General features: G+C 44.0%; 1 protein-coding gene across 5 annotated transcripts in view; it reads left to right on the plus strand.

The window, feature by feature from the left end:
* The window catches only part of mcm9 (minichromosome maintenance 9 homologous recombination repair factor), an 81,117-nt gene that overhangs the window by 17,673 nt on the left and 43,644 nt on the right, over positions 1–19,800 (plus strand). For 4 of the 5 annotated variants that reach the window (XM_070885311.1, XM_070885310.1, XM_070885312.1 and 1 more), the window contains exon 5: positions 10,917–11,117. In XM_070885311.1, coding sequence (XP_070741412.1) covers positions 10,917–11,117 — 201 coding nt within the window. Of the gene's footprint in view, positions 1–10,916; positions 11,118–14,740; positions 15,995–19,800 lie in introns of those variants that run through there. The other variant, XR_011593874.1, reaches the window with a different exon arrangement.

Below are 19,800 nucleotides of genomic sequence, written 5' to 3' on the forward strand. Positions count from 1 at the left end.
ACTGAGGACAGAGAGGTCCCACTCCCACTCTGAACTCTCTATACATAAGGAGAACTCCCTGATCATTCTAGGATGTTCAGTGTCTACCTGAATCACCTGAACAGACAGATGGGACGTCTGTATAATGTCTTATCCAAGGGAATGCACTCAGACAAGACGGCACTTCCTCAGTACTGCACTAGAAAGTCGGCTTAGATTATGTGCTCAAGTCCGGGAGTGTGGCTTGAAGACACAATCTTATGATTGAGAGATGAGAGTGGAGAAACATTATCATACATCACATAAGTTGTGGCTATAACAGATACAGAAATTCTAGACACAACATTAGTTTGAATGTTTAGATTGTTTCAATTTGACAAAATCCCTGGGACATAGTGCAGTTTTCTTGATTCATTTTTTTTTAGTTTTAGTATGAGTTTTGGAAACAGAGAAACAGCAAACTATAGGTGCCCAAAATATGTAAGATTTGCAGTGCTATTGAAGGTATTACATATAGTATTGTTATGTGTTATGTATGTAAACATTATCAATGTGTAAGACTTGCCACCAGGGTGCGCACCTGTGGGAGACCCAAGGATCACCTGCACACCCTGGGCAAGCAGGTATAAAAGGCAGTTTACCATGTTGCTTCCTCACTCTGGAGTTACAATAAAGAGACCAAGGTCACAACAGTTTGAGCTTAAGATATACAGTCTTGTGGAGTTATTCTAAACATAACAATTGGCGACGAGTAACAGATCACAAACTTTCACACAGTTATGGCTGCCGTTGGTATTCTTGAGAGATTTGTTGAGGGTGATGATTGGGAAGCCTTCGTTGAGCGTCTTGACAAGTACTTCGTGGCCAACGAGCTGGAAAAGGCAGCAACCGCGATCAAGCGCAGGGCGATTCTCCTCACCGTTTGCGGGTCCACGATATATGGCCTCATCAAAAATCTGCTAGCACCGACTAAATCAACGGACAAGATATATGAAGAGTTGTGCACGCTGGTTCGGGAACACCTCATGCCGAAGGAGAGCATCTTGATGGCCAGGTATCGCTTTTATACTCCCCACCGCTCCGAGGGCCAGGACGTGGTGAGCTATGTCGCCGACCTAAGACGTTTTGTGGGACCGTGTGTATTTGCTGGATTTTTGAAGGGAAGTGTTGCGGGACTTTTTCGTGCTTGCAATCGGCCACGAGGTCATTCCTCGCAAACTGCTGTTTGCCGAATCCCTAGATCTGAGCAAGGCCGTCAGGATAGCCCAGGCTTTTAGCTCCACAAACGATAACACGAAACAGATATCATTGCAGCATCGGAACTCACCGGCAAGTACTGTGCATAAAATAACGCCTTTAGCAGGCAGAACTGTACATGGCAGGGCCTACACGCCCGCAGAGATCAGACCTAGGATGACTCAGAGCCCGCCGTGGGCCGTGAATGTGAATCCATTAGCACTGTGTTGGCGCTGCAGGGGTAATCATCGAGCCCATCAATGCCGATTCAAGCACTACGTGTGCAAGGGCTGTGGAACAATGGGGCACCTCCAGCGAATGTGCAAACGTGCTGTGACTCACCACGTGGCAGAGTCGGCAGAAGATGACCGATCTGGCACGGATCACGCTGAACGAGTAAGAAAGGCAACTCAACCCAAGGCTGAAGAGGAAGTGTATGGGATACACACCTTCACCACCAAAAGCCCTCCGATAATGTTAAGTCAAATTAAACGGCATTCCAGTTTCCATGGAATTGGACACTAGGGCGCGTCAGTCAATTATGAGCCATAAGGCTTTTTAGAGACTGTGGGGCAACAAGGCACAAAAGCCAAAACTAAGTCCGATTCACACCTAGCTGTGCACTTACACCAAAGAGCTCATACCAGTCATTGGGAGTGCGGCAGTGAAGGTATCGTACGATGGGGCGGTGCATGATTTACCACTATGGATTATACCAGGCGATGGCCCAACGCTGTTTGGCAGAAGCTGGTTAGGAAAGATCCGATGGATCTGGGACGACATCAAAGCACTGTCTTCGGAGGATGACGCCTCGTGCGCCCAAGTACTAAACAAATTCCTGTCGTTATTCAAGCCAGACATCGGCAACTTCACAGCTGCCAAAGTGCAGATCCATCTAGTCCCTGATGCATGGCCCGTTCATCACAAGGCCCGAGTGGTTCCATATATGATGCGAGAGAAAGTCGAGATCGAGCTGGACAGACTTCAACGAGAGGGGATCATATCGCCAGTCGAGTTCAACAAGTGGGCCAGTCCAATTGTTCCGGTGTTGAAAAGCGATGGGACGGTCAAACTCTGCAGGGACTACAAGGTAATGAACAACCGAGTCTCGTTACAGGACCAGTACCCACTACCCAAAGTGCATGACCTGTTTGCAACACTAGCGGGGGGCCGGGGGGGGAGTCGTTCACCAAACTGGATCTAACCTCTGCTTACATGACACAGGAGCTGGCTGAACCTTCGAAAAAATTGACGTGCATCAACACGCACAGAGGACTGTTCATATACCACAGATGCCCCTTTGGGATTTGTTCGGTGACTGCTATCTTCCAGAGGAACGTGGAGAGTCTGCTGAAATCGGTTCCGTGCATTGTGGTGTTCCAAGACAACATCTTGATCGCTGGCCACAACACCACCGAACACTTGCACAACCTCAAGCGACTGGACAGAGTGGGACTCGGGCTGAAACGCTCCAAGTGTGTTTTCCTGGCGCCAGAAGTCGAATTTCTGGGGAGAAAGATTGCGGCAGACGGCATCAGACCCACGGACTCAAAGACAGAGGCCATCAAGAATGTACCCAGACCACAGAATGTGACGGAGCTGCGTTTGTTCCTGGGACTCCTCAACTATTTTGGTAACTTTCTACCGGGGTTGAGCACTTTGCAGGAACCCTTGCATTTATTGCTATGCAAGGGTGTCGACTGGGTTTGAGGTAAAGCTCAAGAGACAGCCTTTAACAAGGCCAGAAACCTGCTATGTTCCAGCAAGTTACTTGTATTGTATGACCCGTGTAAACATTTAGTACTAGCTTGTGATGCATCTTCGTACGGGGTCGGTTGTGTGTTACAGCAAGTCAGTGGGTCAGGCAAACTGCAACCAGTTGCATATGTGTCCAGAAGCTTATCTAAGGCTGAAAGAGCCTACAGTATGGTTGAAAAAGAAGCATTAGCATGCGTATACGGGGTTAAGAAAATGCACCAATACCTATTTGGGCTCCGGTTCAAGCTCGAAACCGACCACAAGCCGCTCATTTCGTTGTTCTCAGAAAGCAAAGGTATTAACACCAATGCTTCGTCCCACATCCAAAGATGGGCACTAACATTATCTGCATATGATCATGTAATCCGCCACAGACCAGACACTGAGAACTGTGCGGATGCCCTCAGTCGGCTACCATTGCCCACCACCGGGGTGGAAATGGCGCAACCCGCAGACTTACTCCTTGTAATGGATGCTTTTGAGAGTGAGGGGTCACCCATCATGGCTCGCCAGATCAGGACCTGGACTAGCCAAGACCCTGTGCTATCACTAATAAAAATCTGTGTCCTCAATGGAAGCTGGTCGGCGGTCCCAGGGGAAATGCAAGATGAAATGAAGCCGTTCCACTGACGCAAGGACGAAATTTCCATCCATTCAGACGGTCTCCTATGGGGGAATCGTGTAATTTTGCCAAAAAAAGGCAGGGAAACGTTTATACGCGACCGCCATAGTACCCACCCATCTATAGTCGTGATGAAGGCTATCGCCAGGTTGCACATTTGGCAGCCCGGCATTGACTCAGAATTGGAGTCATGCATACACCAATGCAACACTTGCTCACAGTTGAGCAATGCACCCAGGGAGGCCCCACTGAGTCTGTGGTCATGGCACTCCAAACCGTGGTCCAGGGTCCACATAGACTTCACTGGCCCCTTTCTAGGAAAGATGTTCCTAGTAGCAGTGGACGCTTACTCTAAGTGGATTGAATGTACAATAATGTCATCATGTACGTCCACTGCCGCCATTGAAAGCCTCTGGGCCATGTTCGCCACCCATGGTTTGCCCAACATCCTTGTTGGTGACACTAGACCATGCTTCACCAGCTCAGAATTCAACGAGTTCATGATCCGCAATGGCAGGTCTGCACCGTTGAAGCCCGCATCCAATGATCAAGCGGAACGAGTAGTCCAAACCATCAAACAGAGCTTGAAATACGTGACGGATGGTTCCCTGCAGACCCCGCTATCTTGGATTCTGCTCAGCTACCGCACGCGACCCCATTCGCTTACCGGGGTTCCCCTACGGAATTGCTAATGAAGAGAGCACTCAAAACCAGGCTTTCTTTAGTCTACCCGGATCTCAATGATCATGTAGAAACCCGGCGTCACTGGCATAACATGTACCATTAGTGACCCTGTGTTTGTTCTTAATTATGGTCATGGTCCCAAATAGGTTGCTGGCACTGTGTTAGCCAAGGAGGGGAATAGAGTATTTGTTGTCAAACTTTTGACTGGACAAACATGCAGAAAGCACTTGGATCAGACCAAACTGCGGATCACTGACAACCAAGAACAGTTTGAAGAGGACATTACCATCATTGATCCACCCACACACACCCAACCAGCAATCAACCTCACGGTCAACCACGAGGATGAACCCACCGTGCCCGACAGTCCGATCAGACCAGCCACACCGCAGTGCAGCAATGATCCGACCGGCTCACCCATGCCAGGACTTCAACTCAGATGATCAACCTGGGAACGCAGAGCCCCGGATCACCTCAACTTGTAAATAACTTGTACATAAGACTTTGGGGGGGAATGGTGTTATGTATGTAAACATTACCAATGTGCAAGACTTGCCACGAGGGGGCGCACCTGTGGGAGACCCAAGGGTCACCTGCACACCTGGGCAAGCAGATATAAAAGGCAATCTACCATGCTGCCTCCTCACTCTGGAGTTAGAATAAAGAGACCAAGGTCACAACAGTTTGAGCTTAAGATGTACAGTCTTGTGGAGTTATTCTAAACATAACATTATGGACACCAAAGGAAAATAATGAAGCAACATACAGTTTATGGTGGCGATTCTCAAGTAGCGCCCAAAAAAAGCACAAAGTTGGTGGAGTGGTCAGTCCGCCTGTCCGATTGTGCCTGAGTTATTTTGAGGTGTGGGCCTCTTTAACAAACCACTGGTCGGCTTAACGCATTTGGGAAGGGAGGAAATCATCCAGCTCCCGTGCTGAGCTGGCCCGTTTTGGCCCTAGTGGGGTGGTGATCCACAGGGGGGGTGAGGAGGGTCCAGAATAGGCCAGCAGCGGGAAAAGCTTTTTTTGGGGGGCAAGAAGTGCAGGAGTGCTTCTCCTGGGCCCACCAAAAAGATGACAAGTTTCCTGGGCCATTTTCTGAGGGGCCGCCAGTGATCCCTTTATGGTTTGCTGATTGGGCCACTCAATGGTTGGTACATGTGAACCTGAAAAAATGTAATCGGGGTCCTACAACTGGTGTGTGTACACGATTACCATATCTGTTTCAGGCAGGTGGATTGCTTGCCCATTTACAGGCCCGATTACATCAGGTGTTAATGGGGCAGCTGAGCCCTCCACCCCCACTCCCAATTTTCAATTGCTGGCTGCCAATTTTTTTCAGGCAAGAAACGGGCGGCTGGAAGTTGAAAATTATCCCCCATGTTTTTGGAGTTCACAACTTGTAAAATTGACTCTCTACTTTACTGCAGTACTTTCCCAGCTCCAGGGCTGTATCAGACACTGGTTCAAATCCACCTGACGTATACAGAACGAAAAATAATATAAAGCCCAGAAAGGCGTTTTCTTTTTAAAAAAATTTAACCCGTATCCCAATCATTTTATTTAAACAAACTAAGTGTGCATATATTTCCACTTAAAAATATGATCAATTACTGGTATTGTCTAATCACTGTCTGAAATCCAATGAATCTATAATAATATAGTCAGTCAGTAAATCATAGAATCATAGAAATTTACAGCACGGAAGGAGGCCATTTCAGCTCCTCATGTCCGTGCCGTCCGACCAAGAGCTATCCAGCCTTATTCCACTTTCCAGCTCTTGGTCTGTAGCTCTGTAGGTTACGGCACTTGAAATACACATCCGAGTATTTTTAAAATGTGGTGAGGGTTTCTGCCTTTATCGCCCTTTCAGGCAGTGAGTTCCAGACCACCACTACCTTCTGGGTGAAGAAATTTCCCCTCATATCTCCTCTAAACGTTTCCCCAATTACATTAAATCTATGTCCCCTGATTGTTGACCCCTCTGCCAAGGGAAACAGGTCCTTCCTATCCACCCTATCTCGGCCCCTCATAATTTTATACACCTCAACCAGGTCTCCCCTCAGCCTCCTCTGTTCCAATGAAAACCGACCCAGCATCTCCAATCTTTCCTCATAGCCAAAATTCTCCATCCCAGGCAACATTCTTGTAAATCTCCTCTGCACCTTTTCCAGTGCAATCACATCTTTCCTGTAATGTGGTGACCAGAACTACACACAGTACTCCAGCTGTGGCCTAACCAGTGTTTTATACATTTCAAGCCTCGACTAATAAAGGCAAGTATTCCATATGCCTTCTTAACCACCTTATCTACCTGGCCTGCTACCTTTAGGAATCTGTGGACCTGCACTCCAAGGTCCCTTTGTTCCTCTACACTCTGTGTCCTATCATTTAATGTATATTCCCTTGCCTGGTTAGATCTCTCCAAATGCATTACCTCACACAAAAGGTTTGTTTGTTTGTTTTAAAGAACATAAGAACATAAGAATTAGGAACAGGAGTAGGCCATCTAGCCCATCGAGCCTGCTCCGCCACTCAACAAGATCATGGCTGATCTGGCCGTGGACTCAGCTCCACTTACCCGCCCGCTCCCCGTAACCCTTAATTCCCTTATTGGTTAAAAATCTATCTATCTGTGATTTGAATACATTCAATGAGCTAGCCTCAACTGCTTCCTTGGGCAGATAATTCCACAGATTCACAACCCTCTGGGAGAAGAAATTCCTTCTCAACTCGGTTTTAAATTGGCTCCCCCGTATTTTGAGGCTGTGTCCCCTAGTTCTAGTCTCCCCGACCAGTGGAAACAACCTCTCTGCCTCTATCTTGTCTATCCCTTTCATTATTTTAAATGTTTCCATAAGATCACCCCTCATCCTTCTGAACTCCAACGAGTAAAGACCCAGTCTACTCAATGTATCATCATAAGTTAACCCCCTCATCTCCGGAATCAGCCTAGTGAATCGTCTCTGTACGCCCTCCAAAGCTAGTATATCCTTCCTTAAGTAAGGTGACCAAAACTGCACGCAGTACTCCAGGTGCGGCCTCACCAATACCCTATACACTTGCAGCAGGATCACCCTGCTTTTGTATTCCATCCCTCTCGCAATGAAGGCCAACATTCCATTCGCCTTCCTGATTACCTGCTGCACCTGCAAACTAACTTTTTGGGATTCATGCACAAGGACCCCCAGGTCCCTCTGCACCGTAGCATGTTGTAATTTCTCCCCATTCAAATAATATTCCCTTTTACTGTTTTTTTTCCAAGGTGGATGACCTCACACTTTCCGACATTGTATTCCATCTGCCAAACCTTAGCCCATTCGCTTAACCTATCTAAATCTCTTTGCAGCCTCTCTGTATCCTCTGCACAACCCGCTTTCCCACTAATCTTTGTGTCATCTGCAAATTTTGTTACACTACACTCTGTCCCCTCTTTCAGGTCATCTATGTATATTGTAAACAGTTGTGGTCCCAGCACCGATCCCTGTGGCACACCACTAACCACCGATTTCCAACCCGAAAAGGACCCATTTATCCCGACTCTCTGCTTTCTGTTAGCCAGACAATTCTCTGTCCATGCTAATACATTTCCTCTGACTCCGCGTACCTTTATCTTCTGCAGTAACCTTTTGTGTGGCACCTTATCGAATGCCTTTTGGAAATCTAAATACACCACATCCATCGGTACACCTCTATCCACCATGCTCGTTATATTCTCAAAAGAATTCCAGTAAATTAGTTACCGTGTATACTCGCGTATCATGCGACTTTTGAAGACCTAAATTGTAACCTAAATTTGGGGGGTCGCATGATACGCGAGATACAAAATTTGCGGGTGTGAAGTGCTGGCCAAGGTTAGGCTGTTAGGCTGTTAAGCAGACCGTATCCATTTACGGTAAGTCAAATAGTACATATGTATATCAAATAAAGATGATTTTGATAAAACTGCTGTTTTACTTGCTGATACACACGTAATGTTTACGCTTTCCAAATCAGCTGAGAGGCTAACTACCAAAGGAAAACAGAAACGATTCTTAATTTCGGACACAGCTTTCTCCGACACCAAACAGCTTTGCAGCTTTAACGTTGTTGCTTTGTTCCGCTTCGGCAACAACTTGCAGCTTAAATTTGGCAGTATATTTCTTCGCAGATCTTTTCTCCATAGTGGCTAAGGGTAGAATGTAAAAATATATTTGTCATAGTTTACTACCTTAGATGAGATTTGGAACGAAATATGGTCACTGTTTATTATCGTAATGAGAAACAGCAAAACAGCTGTTTCTCATTCGGTTGTTTACGGCGGAAGAGTCGTTTCATGATTCGGTTGTTAAGGTCTGTATTCGATCGTTGTTATGTGTTAGGGTACTTGTTACGTGTTGGGTACTTGTTAAACTTGTTTGAAAGCCTAGCCTAGTGTCATCTGGTATCTCAAAAAAGTGACTCGCATGATACATAGGATATATGATAAAATCATGTTTTGGGGACGAAAATTTAGGGGTCGCATGATACGTGAGATCGTAGGATACGCGAGTATATACGGTAAACATGATTTCCCCTTCATGAATCCATGTTGCATCTGCTTGATTGCGCTATTCCTATCTAGGGTTTTATGCCACTAGATATTTTCCTAATTTCAAATAGTTTTTCCCTTTTCCACAATCCTGTCTACTCATGACATGCGCCGCACCCCCGCACCCCCCCCCCCCCCAGGTTGCAACCGCATATACAGGTTTCTGGGAGACATCCGGGTTATTTCCGTGATTTGAAATAGAGGAAGAATGAAATCAGCCACAAGGTATTGTATGAATTGGTTTACAGTGATTCTACTTGCAGTATTTTGCCTCTGTGAGGAAGCACTGCAACAACATGACAAAGACCAGGAACTTTTGCCATGCACTTGTGGCAACACTTCAATATCCTGCACTCTTGTATTTTAGTTCCAACTTTTAAAGATTTCACTTCTAATTGTAATCATCATTTCTTCATTAATTGCCTACTTAATTGTGTGAAATTACAGGGAAGATATAATTATTTATCTAAGCAAATTATTGTTGATGCTGGAAATCTCAATAAACTTAGAAAATGCTGGAAATACTTGTCAGGTCAGGAAGCATCTGTGGAGAGAGAAACCGAGTTCATGTTTCAGGTTGCTGACTTTTCACTAGAACTGTTCTGATGAAAGGTCATCGACCTGAAACGTTAACTCTGTTTCTCTTTCTACAGATGCTACCTGACCTGATGAGTATTTCCAGCATTTTCTGTGCTTATTTATAAATATTTATAACTTTTTTATGGAACAACACTACATAAATGTTAAAATAATACATTAAGGTTTTGTGTTGACTACACCCTAAATACACATTTTTCCTACTGTATCATAGGGAATGTGGTTTATGCATACATTTCCCCACGGGAAATTCCCCATCCTGTTTGTGTTGTCGGGAGAATTGACAGAGGCAAGGCACTGATCCATAGAAAGCGATTACAAATTGGAACCATATTTGTGTAGCTGCAGAAGACCAAAAGCAGAAAAAGAGAAAAAAATACAAGTGAAATTTCTATAAAAGAAGATAACTACTGTAGATGTGCAGATCTGATTGGATGTTTGGGCTTTATATTCAGCTCTAATTTATGTTCAGTACTTTCGATGTTCTTCTGTTATTCAAAAAAATATTAAACATGAAACTCGAAATTAGACTTGTCATCAGGGCTGGAGAGATGATATACAGCTTATTATAACAAACATCAGTGTTCATCTAATCAAGTGGAGACCATAAGGAATAATCAACATTCATTAAGAAGCTACTGAAATTCTTCAAAGAGTTAACTAAATCAGAGGATGAAAGTTGTGCAGTTGATATATATTGAACTCTTTGAAATCATTTCAGAAGGATATGTGTGGGCGACTGTTAAGATTATGCCTTTTGAAATTAATAAATAATTGGCCAGCTGGATTAAAAATCTATCCTAGCAACCAGAAAATAAAAAAGGATATTTTCAAAAAGCTCTGTCAGAAAGGGGTAGTGACCTTTGAGGTCCGCAGGATTCTGTTATGGCTCTTCTGTTCATTCTATTCATAAATAATATAGGAGGAGCATATTTGTAATGTAAAATCTGCTGATGACGCCAAGCTAGATGGCTAATTTTCAAGCGTAACACATTGAAAGCATTGATAGTGATTTGAATCAATTGAAAAGATGGGCTATCCACTGGAAGATGTATTTTGATCTGGATAAATGTAAGGCAGTGAACATTGGAAAAAAAAACTGAAATGTGTACATATTTAGTAAGTTTGCAAATATTTTTGTCAATTTTATTTATACATTATTTAAGCAAAATATTTGCTGGTATATAGGCTCCGATGCGGAACAGCCAATACCATTTACTTGTCCATTGTAAATTTTAACATGCATGTTTACTACACATTTCAGGTACTGTGGGCTATGGGATTAGTTTTGGATTGCTCTGGAAAAAGCATTACAGAAACGATGGGGAAAATAGCTTCCTATTTCACTATGTTGTGCCAGGGACTGTTAACTAAAGATTTTCAAATAGTTTGTTTACTTTTCTGTGCCAAAAAAGACCAGTGGCCAAATGCTTAGAAATAATGAATGCATTTTTAAAAATTTTAACCTAGGTGATGATATTACTGTTTATGGCGTGGTTATGCAGAGGTGGAAACCTCTCACTCAGGGCTCCCGTTGTGACCTAGAACTTGTCCTGAAAGCCAATAACCTTGAGGTGAACAATGAGCAGCCAACCGGAGTTGTTATTGATGAGGATGTCCGGAAAGAATTTAAAGACTTCTGGGAGAACTACAAAGATGATCCTCTAGCAGGTGCAGTGGAGTGACTTGTGAATAGAAGTGTTAAACACGAGTTCGTAGATTCTTCAAATCTTCCACTGTGCAGTGATATAAATCTGCCACATGGATTCTAGACAAGATTTTAACTAAACTATTTCAAGTTGTGCGATGGTAAAGAAAAATGTCGGCTATTAATATGGAAGCACGTCTATTAAAGGTAACAGACTGGAACAGCTAAAGCAGGTGATTTTTAAGAAAAACATGATTGTTTTGCCAGAAGTCTTAAAAGAACTTCACTGCATTAAGTGCAGTAATTGCCTCAATAAATCATTGCTGAACTGGGCTGGCTTATACCATTTCAGTGGTTGACACTCGCTTGTAGTGAATATATTGAAACTGATGAGGAAAGGTCAACAGTCCAGATGGAGTTGTTCAAAGGTTATATCTGGTAACCGGGCCCTTTTGCAAAAATTCCACTAAAAAGTAAGTGGTAAAAGCTGAACTGTAAATTTGCCACGATGCAAGATCTTAAATTTCTTTCTTTGTTACCAAAGCATCCAAAACTAGCAATTGAAAATGTAAAAGTACTGAATTCAGGACTGTGTGGTGGAGCAGTGTGCACACAGGTCGAATCTGTTGAGTGGAAGTATGCTTGGAGTTTTCCCTAACACTCCGATTTGCTGATTAGAATGAGGTGAATTGTAGACCGGGTATTTGCATATGGTGTCACCACCACTTGTTGTCAGCAGATGAGTCAGCCGCCTTCCCTTTCCGAGTACAAGCCCCAACGATTCAATACTCGATTGTTTTACCCACCAATAAAACAACCAGCTGGCAAGAAAGTACTTGTTTTTAAGAAAGTGCTCATCTGAACTACAATTTACATTTTTTAACTATATATAACTAAATATATGCGACACTTTCAAAACTACTGACACCAGTAGTAGGGAAAATGCTAGAATCTATTATTAAAGACATGATAACAGGGCGCTTAGAAAATAATAATAGGATTCGGCAGAGTCAGCATGGATTTATGAAAGGGAAATCATGTTTGACAAATCTGTGAGAGTTTTTTTGAGGTTGTATCTAGTAGAATAGATAAGGGGGAACCAGTGGTGTTTGGATTTTCAGAAGGTATTTGGTAAGGTGCCACACAAGAGGTTATTAAATAAAATTAGGGCTCTTGGGATTGGAGGTAATATACTAGCATGGATTGAGGATTAGTTAAAGGACAGAAAACAGAGAGTAGGAATAAACGGATCATTTTCAGGTTGGCAGGCTGTAACTAGTGGGGTGCCGCAAGGATCGGTGCTGGGGCTATTCACAATCTATATCAATGATTTGGATGAGGGGACCAAATGTAATATATCCCAGTTTGCTGATGATACAAAGCTAGGTGGGAATGGAAGTTGTGCGGAGGATGCAAAGAGGCTTCAAAGGGATATAGACAGGCAAGAACATGGCAAATGGAATATAAATGTGAAGTTATCCACTTTGGTAGGAAAAATAGAAAAGCAGAGTATTTTTTAAATGGTGAGAGATTGGGAAATGTTGGTGTTCAGAAGGACCTGGGTGTCCTTGTACATGAATCACTGAAAGTTAACATGCAGATACAGCAAGCTATTAAGAAAGCAAATGGTATGTTGGCCTTTACTACAAGAGGATTTGAGTATAAGAGGAAAAACGTCTTACTGCAATTATATAGGGCCCTGGTAAGACCACACCTGGAGTATTGTGTACAATTTTGGTCTCCATACCTACGAAAGGATATACTTGCTATAGAAGGAGTGCAACAAAGGTTTACCAGAATGATTCCTGGGATTGGGGGATTGTCCTATGAGGAGAGATTGAATAGACTAGGCCTATATTCTCTAGAGTTTAAAGGAATGAGAGGTGATCTCATTGAAACATACAAAATTCTTAACAGGGCTGGACAGGGTAGATGCAGAGAGAATGTTTCCTCTGGCTGAGGAGTCTAGAACCAGGGGTCACAGTCCCAGAATAAGGGGTCGGCCTTTTAGGACTGAGATGAGGAGAAATTTCTTCACTTAGAGGATGGTAAATCTTTGGAATTCTCTACCCCAGAGGGCTGTGGCGGCTCAGTCGTTGAATATATTCAAGACCGAGATCGATAGATTTTTGGATATTAAGGGAATCGAGGGATATGGGATAGTGCGGGAAGGTGGAGTTGAGGTATATGATCAGCATGATCTCATTGAATGGCGGAGCAGGCTCGAGGTGCTGAATGGCCTACTCCTGCTCCTAATTCTTATGTTCTTATGTTAAAACATATTAAGTAAATAAATTAGAGTGAGTAAACAGAAATAATTCAACAACCAGTTTAAAAGGAGTTGAGTTAAACATCTGTTAGATTAAATGTATGAATAGGTATGCCAGTGTCAGTGTCTGGAGTGATGTCCCGCTCCCATCATCCCTGTGCTCGCTGACCCACATTGGCTCCCGGTCCACCAACACATTTATTTAAAAATTCTCATCCCAATGTTTAAATCCCTCTATGGCCTCACCCCTCCCTATTTTTGCAACCTCCTCCAGCTCTACAACCCCCTGAGATCTTGGCGTTCCTCCAACTCCGGCCTCTTGTGCATCCCGTACTCCCTTTACCCAACCATTGCCAGCCGTGCCTTCAGTCGTCTACGCCCTACGTCCTGGAATTCCCTCCCTAAACCTCTTTTCCTCACCACCTCTCTCTTCTCCTTTAAGACCCTTCTTAAAACTTACCTCTTTGACCAAGTTTTTCGAAACCCATCCTAAAATCTTTGGCTCAGTGTCAATTTCTGTCTGATGACACTTCTGTGAAGCACCCTGGGACGTTTTTCTATGTTAAAGGGATTGTATAAATACAAGTGTTGTTGGGGGTAGAAAGGGGATCATCTATGGAGCTAGATTTGTCTAATAGGTATTCCTGTTTTGTTATCAGTGATGTGGACAAAACAGTTGACGCACATGAGCGACTAAAAGGCACGAGAGAGCGAGTGGTTATGTGGATATCTGAACGGAATATATGGCATTAAGAACAGTAAAGTAAACGGGATATATGAAAATGTATAAGCCATGGAAGAATAGCTGGGAGAATGTCAGATTGCAAATAGTGCAACATCAGCTTAGCTAACAGTCTGTCTCAAGGTTTCAAGTCACTAATCCTGCCAATAATATATAATTGTAACATGAAATACATCTGCAGAATTGCAAGGTCTCAGTAAATAGTCACACCATTAGATTGAAACATTTGGAGGCAATACTTGAGCTTTCAAGAAGAACATCTCATATAGATTGACTAATGAGTGGCTGAGTTAGACTGTCAATCCATTTGTATTTTGTTATCTGATTTCAAAACTGTATAACTGTTAACGCTTTACGATGTAACTTCACCTATCCGTAGGGAGTGTGTACGCTCTATCCAGAGAGTATATCTTCTGTCTGATAGGTCTTACTGGCCGGTAATAAAGACTGCTTTGTTCAAAGCACAAGAGGTATTCGACTCAGTAATTTTACTGAACCAGATTGAGGTAAAAGAATCCAGGAATTAACATTTGGTGTCAGAAGTGGGATCTCAACGGACGACTGCCGAAAACTTGCGAATTAAGAGCCAGACTAGCCTTGGACGAGACGAGGGGAAAATGGCCACTGGAGTGAGTATGATTTCAATACTGCTCCAGTTTCCCCCGGTTTCAAAAATCTGAGGAAAGTTTAGCCACTCGCTGGTTCTCAGGTAGTGTCTGAACGAGATCCAGGACAATCTGGTGAATACCTTTCAAACTTAGAATAGGGATAGAGATAGGGAAATTGTGCGATGACGCAAACCAAGCGGCGACTTGGAAAGGGAAAGATAGTTAGAGCTAGATAGGGATAGATGATCAATCATGGATCCAAAAAAAATTAATAGGAAAGAAAAGAGACTCTTGTGAATGTCTGTTTAAATGAGAAATGCTTCTGTGACTTTTACTGTAAAAAAAAGCCGGGGAGTTGTGGTTTGTTTTATCTCAAACAGAATGAAAGTTTGTTTTAACCCTTCGTAGTGTTGTCCTGTATGTGGGAAGTTTAAGAGTGTGAACCTTATTGAATTACGTATATTCGGATGATAAGTTGCGGAGCCAGGAAATGCCCAAAGGATAGATTTGTTAAAAAGAGAAAAAATTACATGGTCCCGGTGGTTAAAAAAAAGAAAAACTTGTTGAAAGAAAACATTCAGAGAAGGCACAGCAAAACAACTGAGATGGATTTAAAAAAATTATATTAAATAACACGACCTTGAGGCTGGAACAATTGAGATAACGAAAAGCAGTCCACAGCCTACGTGCCAGACTTCTCTCTAGTTATAAAAAAAAAGTAACGTACTAAATAGGTGCTGAAAGAAAAAAAAAAATGTTCTGAGATTTTAAATTATGAAAAATATAAAATCACTCCTGTCCAGTTGGCAGAAAAACTCCATTAAATTAGGGCTTTCATTGACTGATTGAATTTAAACTGCGCAGTAACGCGAAAGGATAGGGAAATTTGGAGACTAAAATAAATTAATTGAGGCTCATAAGAAATCAAAATTAGAAAATTAGGCTCACAGGGAATAAAATGGGGATTTAAATAGAGGATAGGTGTTCAACTCAGGTACGACGTCGACCTTGTATATCACTTGGCCCGTCTAGGCTCTGATTGAATTTAAAAAAAAAACCCCGCAGCAACTCGGAAGGTAGGGCCGACGCGAACGCGCGGCCGAGAGAAGGGCCGAAGCGAACGCGCAGCGACGTAAACGCGCAGTGAAGCGAACGCGCAGTGACGTCAACGCGCAGTGACGTAGACGCGCAGTGACGTAAACGCGCAGTGACGCCGACGCGTAGTGACGCAGAGGCGCAGCAACGCGAATCGCGAAAGTCAGTGCTAATGGCAGTAAGTCTGTAAGTCTTAAGGTATTTAGAGTTTTAAGTTTAGTATTAAGATCGCACGGCTATGCGGACCGTGCGGTGATGCGGGTAATTTTGTAGATCGCACGGCTATGCGGACCGTGCGGTGATGCGGGTAATTTTGTAGATCGTGCGGCTATGCGGACCGTGCGGTGATGCGGGTACGTGTTAGAAGTCTTTGTCTATTTTGTAGATCGCGCGGCTATGCGGACCGTGCGGCGATGCGGGTAAAGTAAAGTTAAAGTATCTTAACTCGCGCGGCGACGCGAGCCACGGGTCGACGCGGATTGCGCGGCGGCGTGAACTGCGGGGCAACGCGGATTGCAAGGCGACGTGAACTGCGAGGCGACGTGGTAGTTTAGTATTAAGATCGTGCGGCGACGCGGACCGTGCGGTGATGCGGGTAAGTGTTAGATTTGGAGTTAGTTAAAGTCCGTGTTAGTTCTGTAAAGTCTGTGTCTATTTGTAAGTTTGTTTAAATTGCACGACGACACGAACGCGTAGCGACACAGTAATACGAGGGGCAGTGTGAAAATGGGAAATCAGTTAGATAAAACCACGGATGCGGATAGTCCGCTACAAAAGTTATGTGAGGAATTCCCTGAAAGAGCTGAAGACTTTAGAAAATTATCAGGAGCCCTGAACAAATTATTAGGGGATGACCAGTGGCCTCTAAGTGACACTAGAAGCGTAGAGGTAAAAAAAAAAGCACAGGGATTAATTTGGAGAAGGGGACGAGGAAAAGGGGATAAAAAAAATTTAATTGCAACCTGGCGACATTATTGTCAGAAATTAAAAGATGCATCACTTCTATCGAGTTGGCAAACAATGCTATTAAATTAGGACTTGCATTGACAGAGGGAACACATGTTAAAACTGTAGACGTCTTTAAAAAAAAAAGAATGAATGTGCGCACGAGAAACTTGCTAAGAGATCCTCTGGGACCTCTGAGAAAGGTATTGATCAACTACAAGTTAAAATGGCTGGCTTTGTGTTAACCGAGGCTGATGATGAAATTGATGAGTGGCCACTGACTCAGCGCCCAACGGCGCCTCCCGCACCCCCTGGCCTCTTGCTCCAGTCCTCTTCCCAACACCCTCCACCTAACACTCCAGTAAAAAAGAGTTAGGAACAACCACATATCACCAAAGCAACAAACCCAAACTGACTCCTCATCCTCTGATAGCGATTCGGATCCCCAGTTTACAAGCAATACAGCCGAAAGGACCAGATCTCACACTCGAAAGGGCAGAACTATATCTCAACATCACAAACAGTCCCGTAAATCTTCTAGTCAACCTACCAGTCCAAGTTGTGAAAGACATAGCAAACACCCCCGCCGATCGAGACACAGAACTGTCAAGCAGTCAGACAGCTCTGAAACATCCTCCGGTCTAGAAATGATTTCCAAGATCCCAAAGTCCCGACACCAATTCCCTGTCAGACCAATGCCAAACTCTGATGCACAACAAGCTGCAGACCACCTCTCTATAGATGTCTGTGATCTTCAAACAACTATTTGATTGCTCACGCTATCCGGACAGATGGAAAGGGCAGTTAGATATTATTGGCAGAAAAAGAAAGGGGAGGGGGGAGGTGCGCCCCCAACCCGGGTCAAGACTGAATACGTGACTAGAAAGGAAGAGCCATCTCGGGAGGAAGGATCAATAGAACCGCAGTGTTGCATACAGGATTGGATGGATAAGCAAGGATACGGTTATACTAAACAACCAAACGGCCCGAGCCCTGCTAATAAACCTCCCTATTGTCCCCGGCACGGTATGGGAAGAGGCCGGGACTGGGTAAGAGGAATTGACTGTTTTAATTGTGGGCAGGAAGGACATTGGAATAAAAATTGCCCCTACCGTCAGCATGGAAAAGGAAGAGGAGGAAGAGGAGGGGGGCAAGGGGGGAGAGGAAGATCTTACACTAACTTCTCCCAGAACAACCCCTTTGGTCAATTGTCCCCCGATTGACTACGCAGCTTGATTGTGCAGGGATCCTCCCCGGACGACGAACCCATTCTGAATGAGTGGCAACCCTTTTTGATAGATACGGGAGCCTTCATGTCTTCTGTACAATCAAAGCTTAAACTCCCTGCTTCTACTGAAACACAGGAACTTTCAGGATTCCTGGGACAAATCTCGACATTCCCAGTGTCAGAACCGGTTAAAATGGGTTACCAGGAAGAATCGGTGGAACATCGAGTTGTTATCACAACCAATCTGGACTGTAACTTGATGGCTAGAGACCTCCTTTGCAAATTCCAGTTGCATTTGGAGTGTGGAGATAACGGGATTATTGTAAAACAGGAAACCCTTAAGCGGCAGTATTATACCACTAGAACCCCTCAGTGGTGGTCTCTGGACCTGCCGCAGGCACCCTGTCACGTGACCCTAGCATACGATCCCAGTGGAAAGAATCAGGTCCTGCAGAACTTTTATCAGGATCACGAAGGGGAAGTGAAGGGAATTCTATTTAGGGCTAGAGTGACTGGACTGGAAAGAGAGGCAGATTTTGTGGAAGTGGATAAGAATCTGTGGAAACAGCCCCTAACAATGGCACCGCATATTGCTCGTGAAGTATTAGCCCCTCACCATGCTAAAGATTTGGGAGTTATGGTACACAAGGCCATAGATGAGGCTGACCCTACCAGCCGGGATGTGCAAATCGTAAAACATGGCCGAACAGTCCAATTTAATGGGGACCCCGAGAAAGTATTAACAACTCTATGGCATCATACTGGCTCGGACATACCCGACTATGTGGATCCTCATGTGTGGGCAGAGGACCCCTCCCAAGTGGGTTATACTCCCATTAATTGAGATCCCAGTGCAGGGCAATGTGGACTGGCCCTCTATCCGACAGAACCCACTGAAATCACAGGCAATCCTAAACTGACTTTTCGGCACTGTACTGCAATTAATCCGGCCTGTTTTCTTACTGAGCCACCCCAAGATGAGGAAGAACCCAGTCATGATTGTTTATCTTTAATTTAAGAGGCCACATCAGTCAGGGAAGATTTAGTTGATGTACCAATGGAAGATCCAGACTGTATTCTTACTGAGCCAACCAAAGATGAGGAAGAACCCAGTCATGATTGTTTATGTATGTTGACGGAAGTACTTCTATTAATCCAGAAGATACACGAATCTCAGGATACGCCATAGTAAACCAGGAGAATCAGGTCTTGGAATCTGCCACTTTGAAACCGCCTATTCTGCTCAACAAGCTGAACTATTCGCCCTCACCCAAGCCTGTATCTTGGCTAAAGACCTCAAGGTTAATATCTATACCGACTCTAGGTATGCCTTTGGGGTAGCCCATGATTTCGGACAATTATGGAAAAATAGGGGATTCCTAACCTCACAGGGGAATGAGATATCTCATAAACAGTTAGTATCTGATTTGTTGCAAGCCCTCATGTTCCCCAAACGCATTGCCATTGTACCAAGAGGCCAAACAGGCCTCTCGTGACCAACAGATGGTAGTGCCCAAAATTATGAGTCAGATTAAAAATCCTGCAAAGGATAAGTTAGCCTCGGAAAAACCAATGCCAACCATCCAAGATGTTATAAAAGCACAGGGGGACGCTCCTGAAAAAGATAAACTGTTGTGGAAATATTATGCATGTACTTATGACAATGTTTCTAAACTCTGGACCACTCCCGCGGAACAGACTTGCATGTCTGACGAGTTGGCCTCATGGGTTATAGAATGTCTGCATTTTGCTACTCATTGTGGAGCAAGGGCAACAAGAGATACACTTTTGGCTACTTGGTGGCACCCTAAACTCCAGG

This window comes from Pristiophorus japonicus, chromosome 7, assembly GCF_044704955.1.
Source record: "Pristiophorus japonicus isolate sPriJap1 chromosome 7, sPriJap1.hap1, whole genome shotgun sequence".
Classification (NCBI taxonomy): domain Eukaryota; kingdom Metazoa; phylum Chordata; class Chondrichthyes; family Pristiophoridae; genus Pristiophorus; species Pristiophorus japonicus.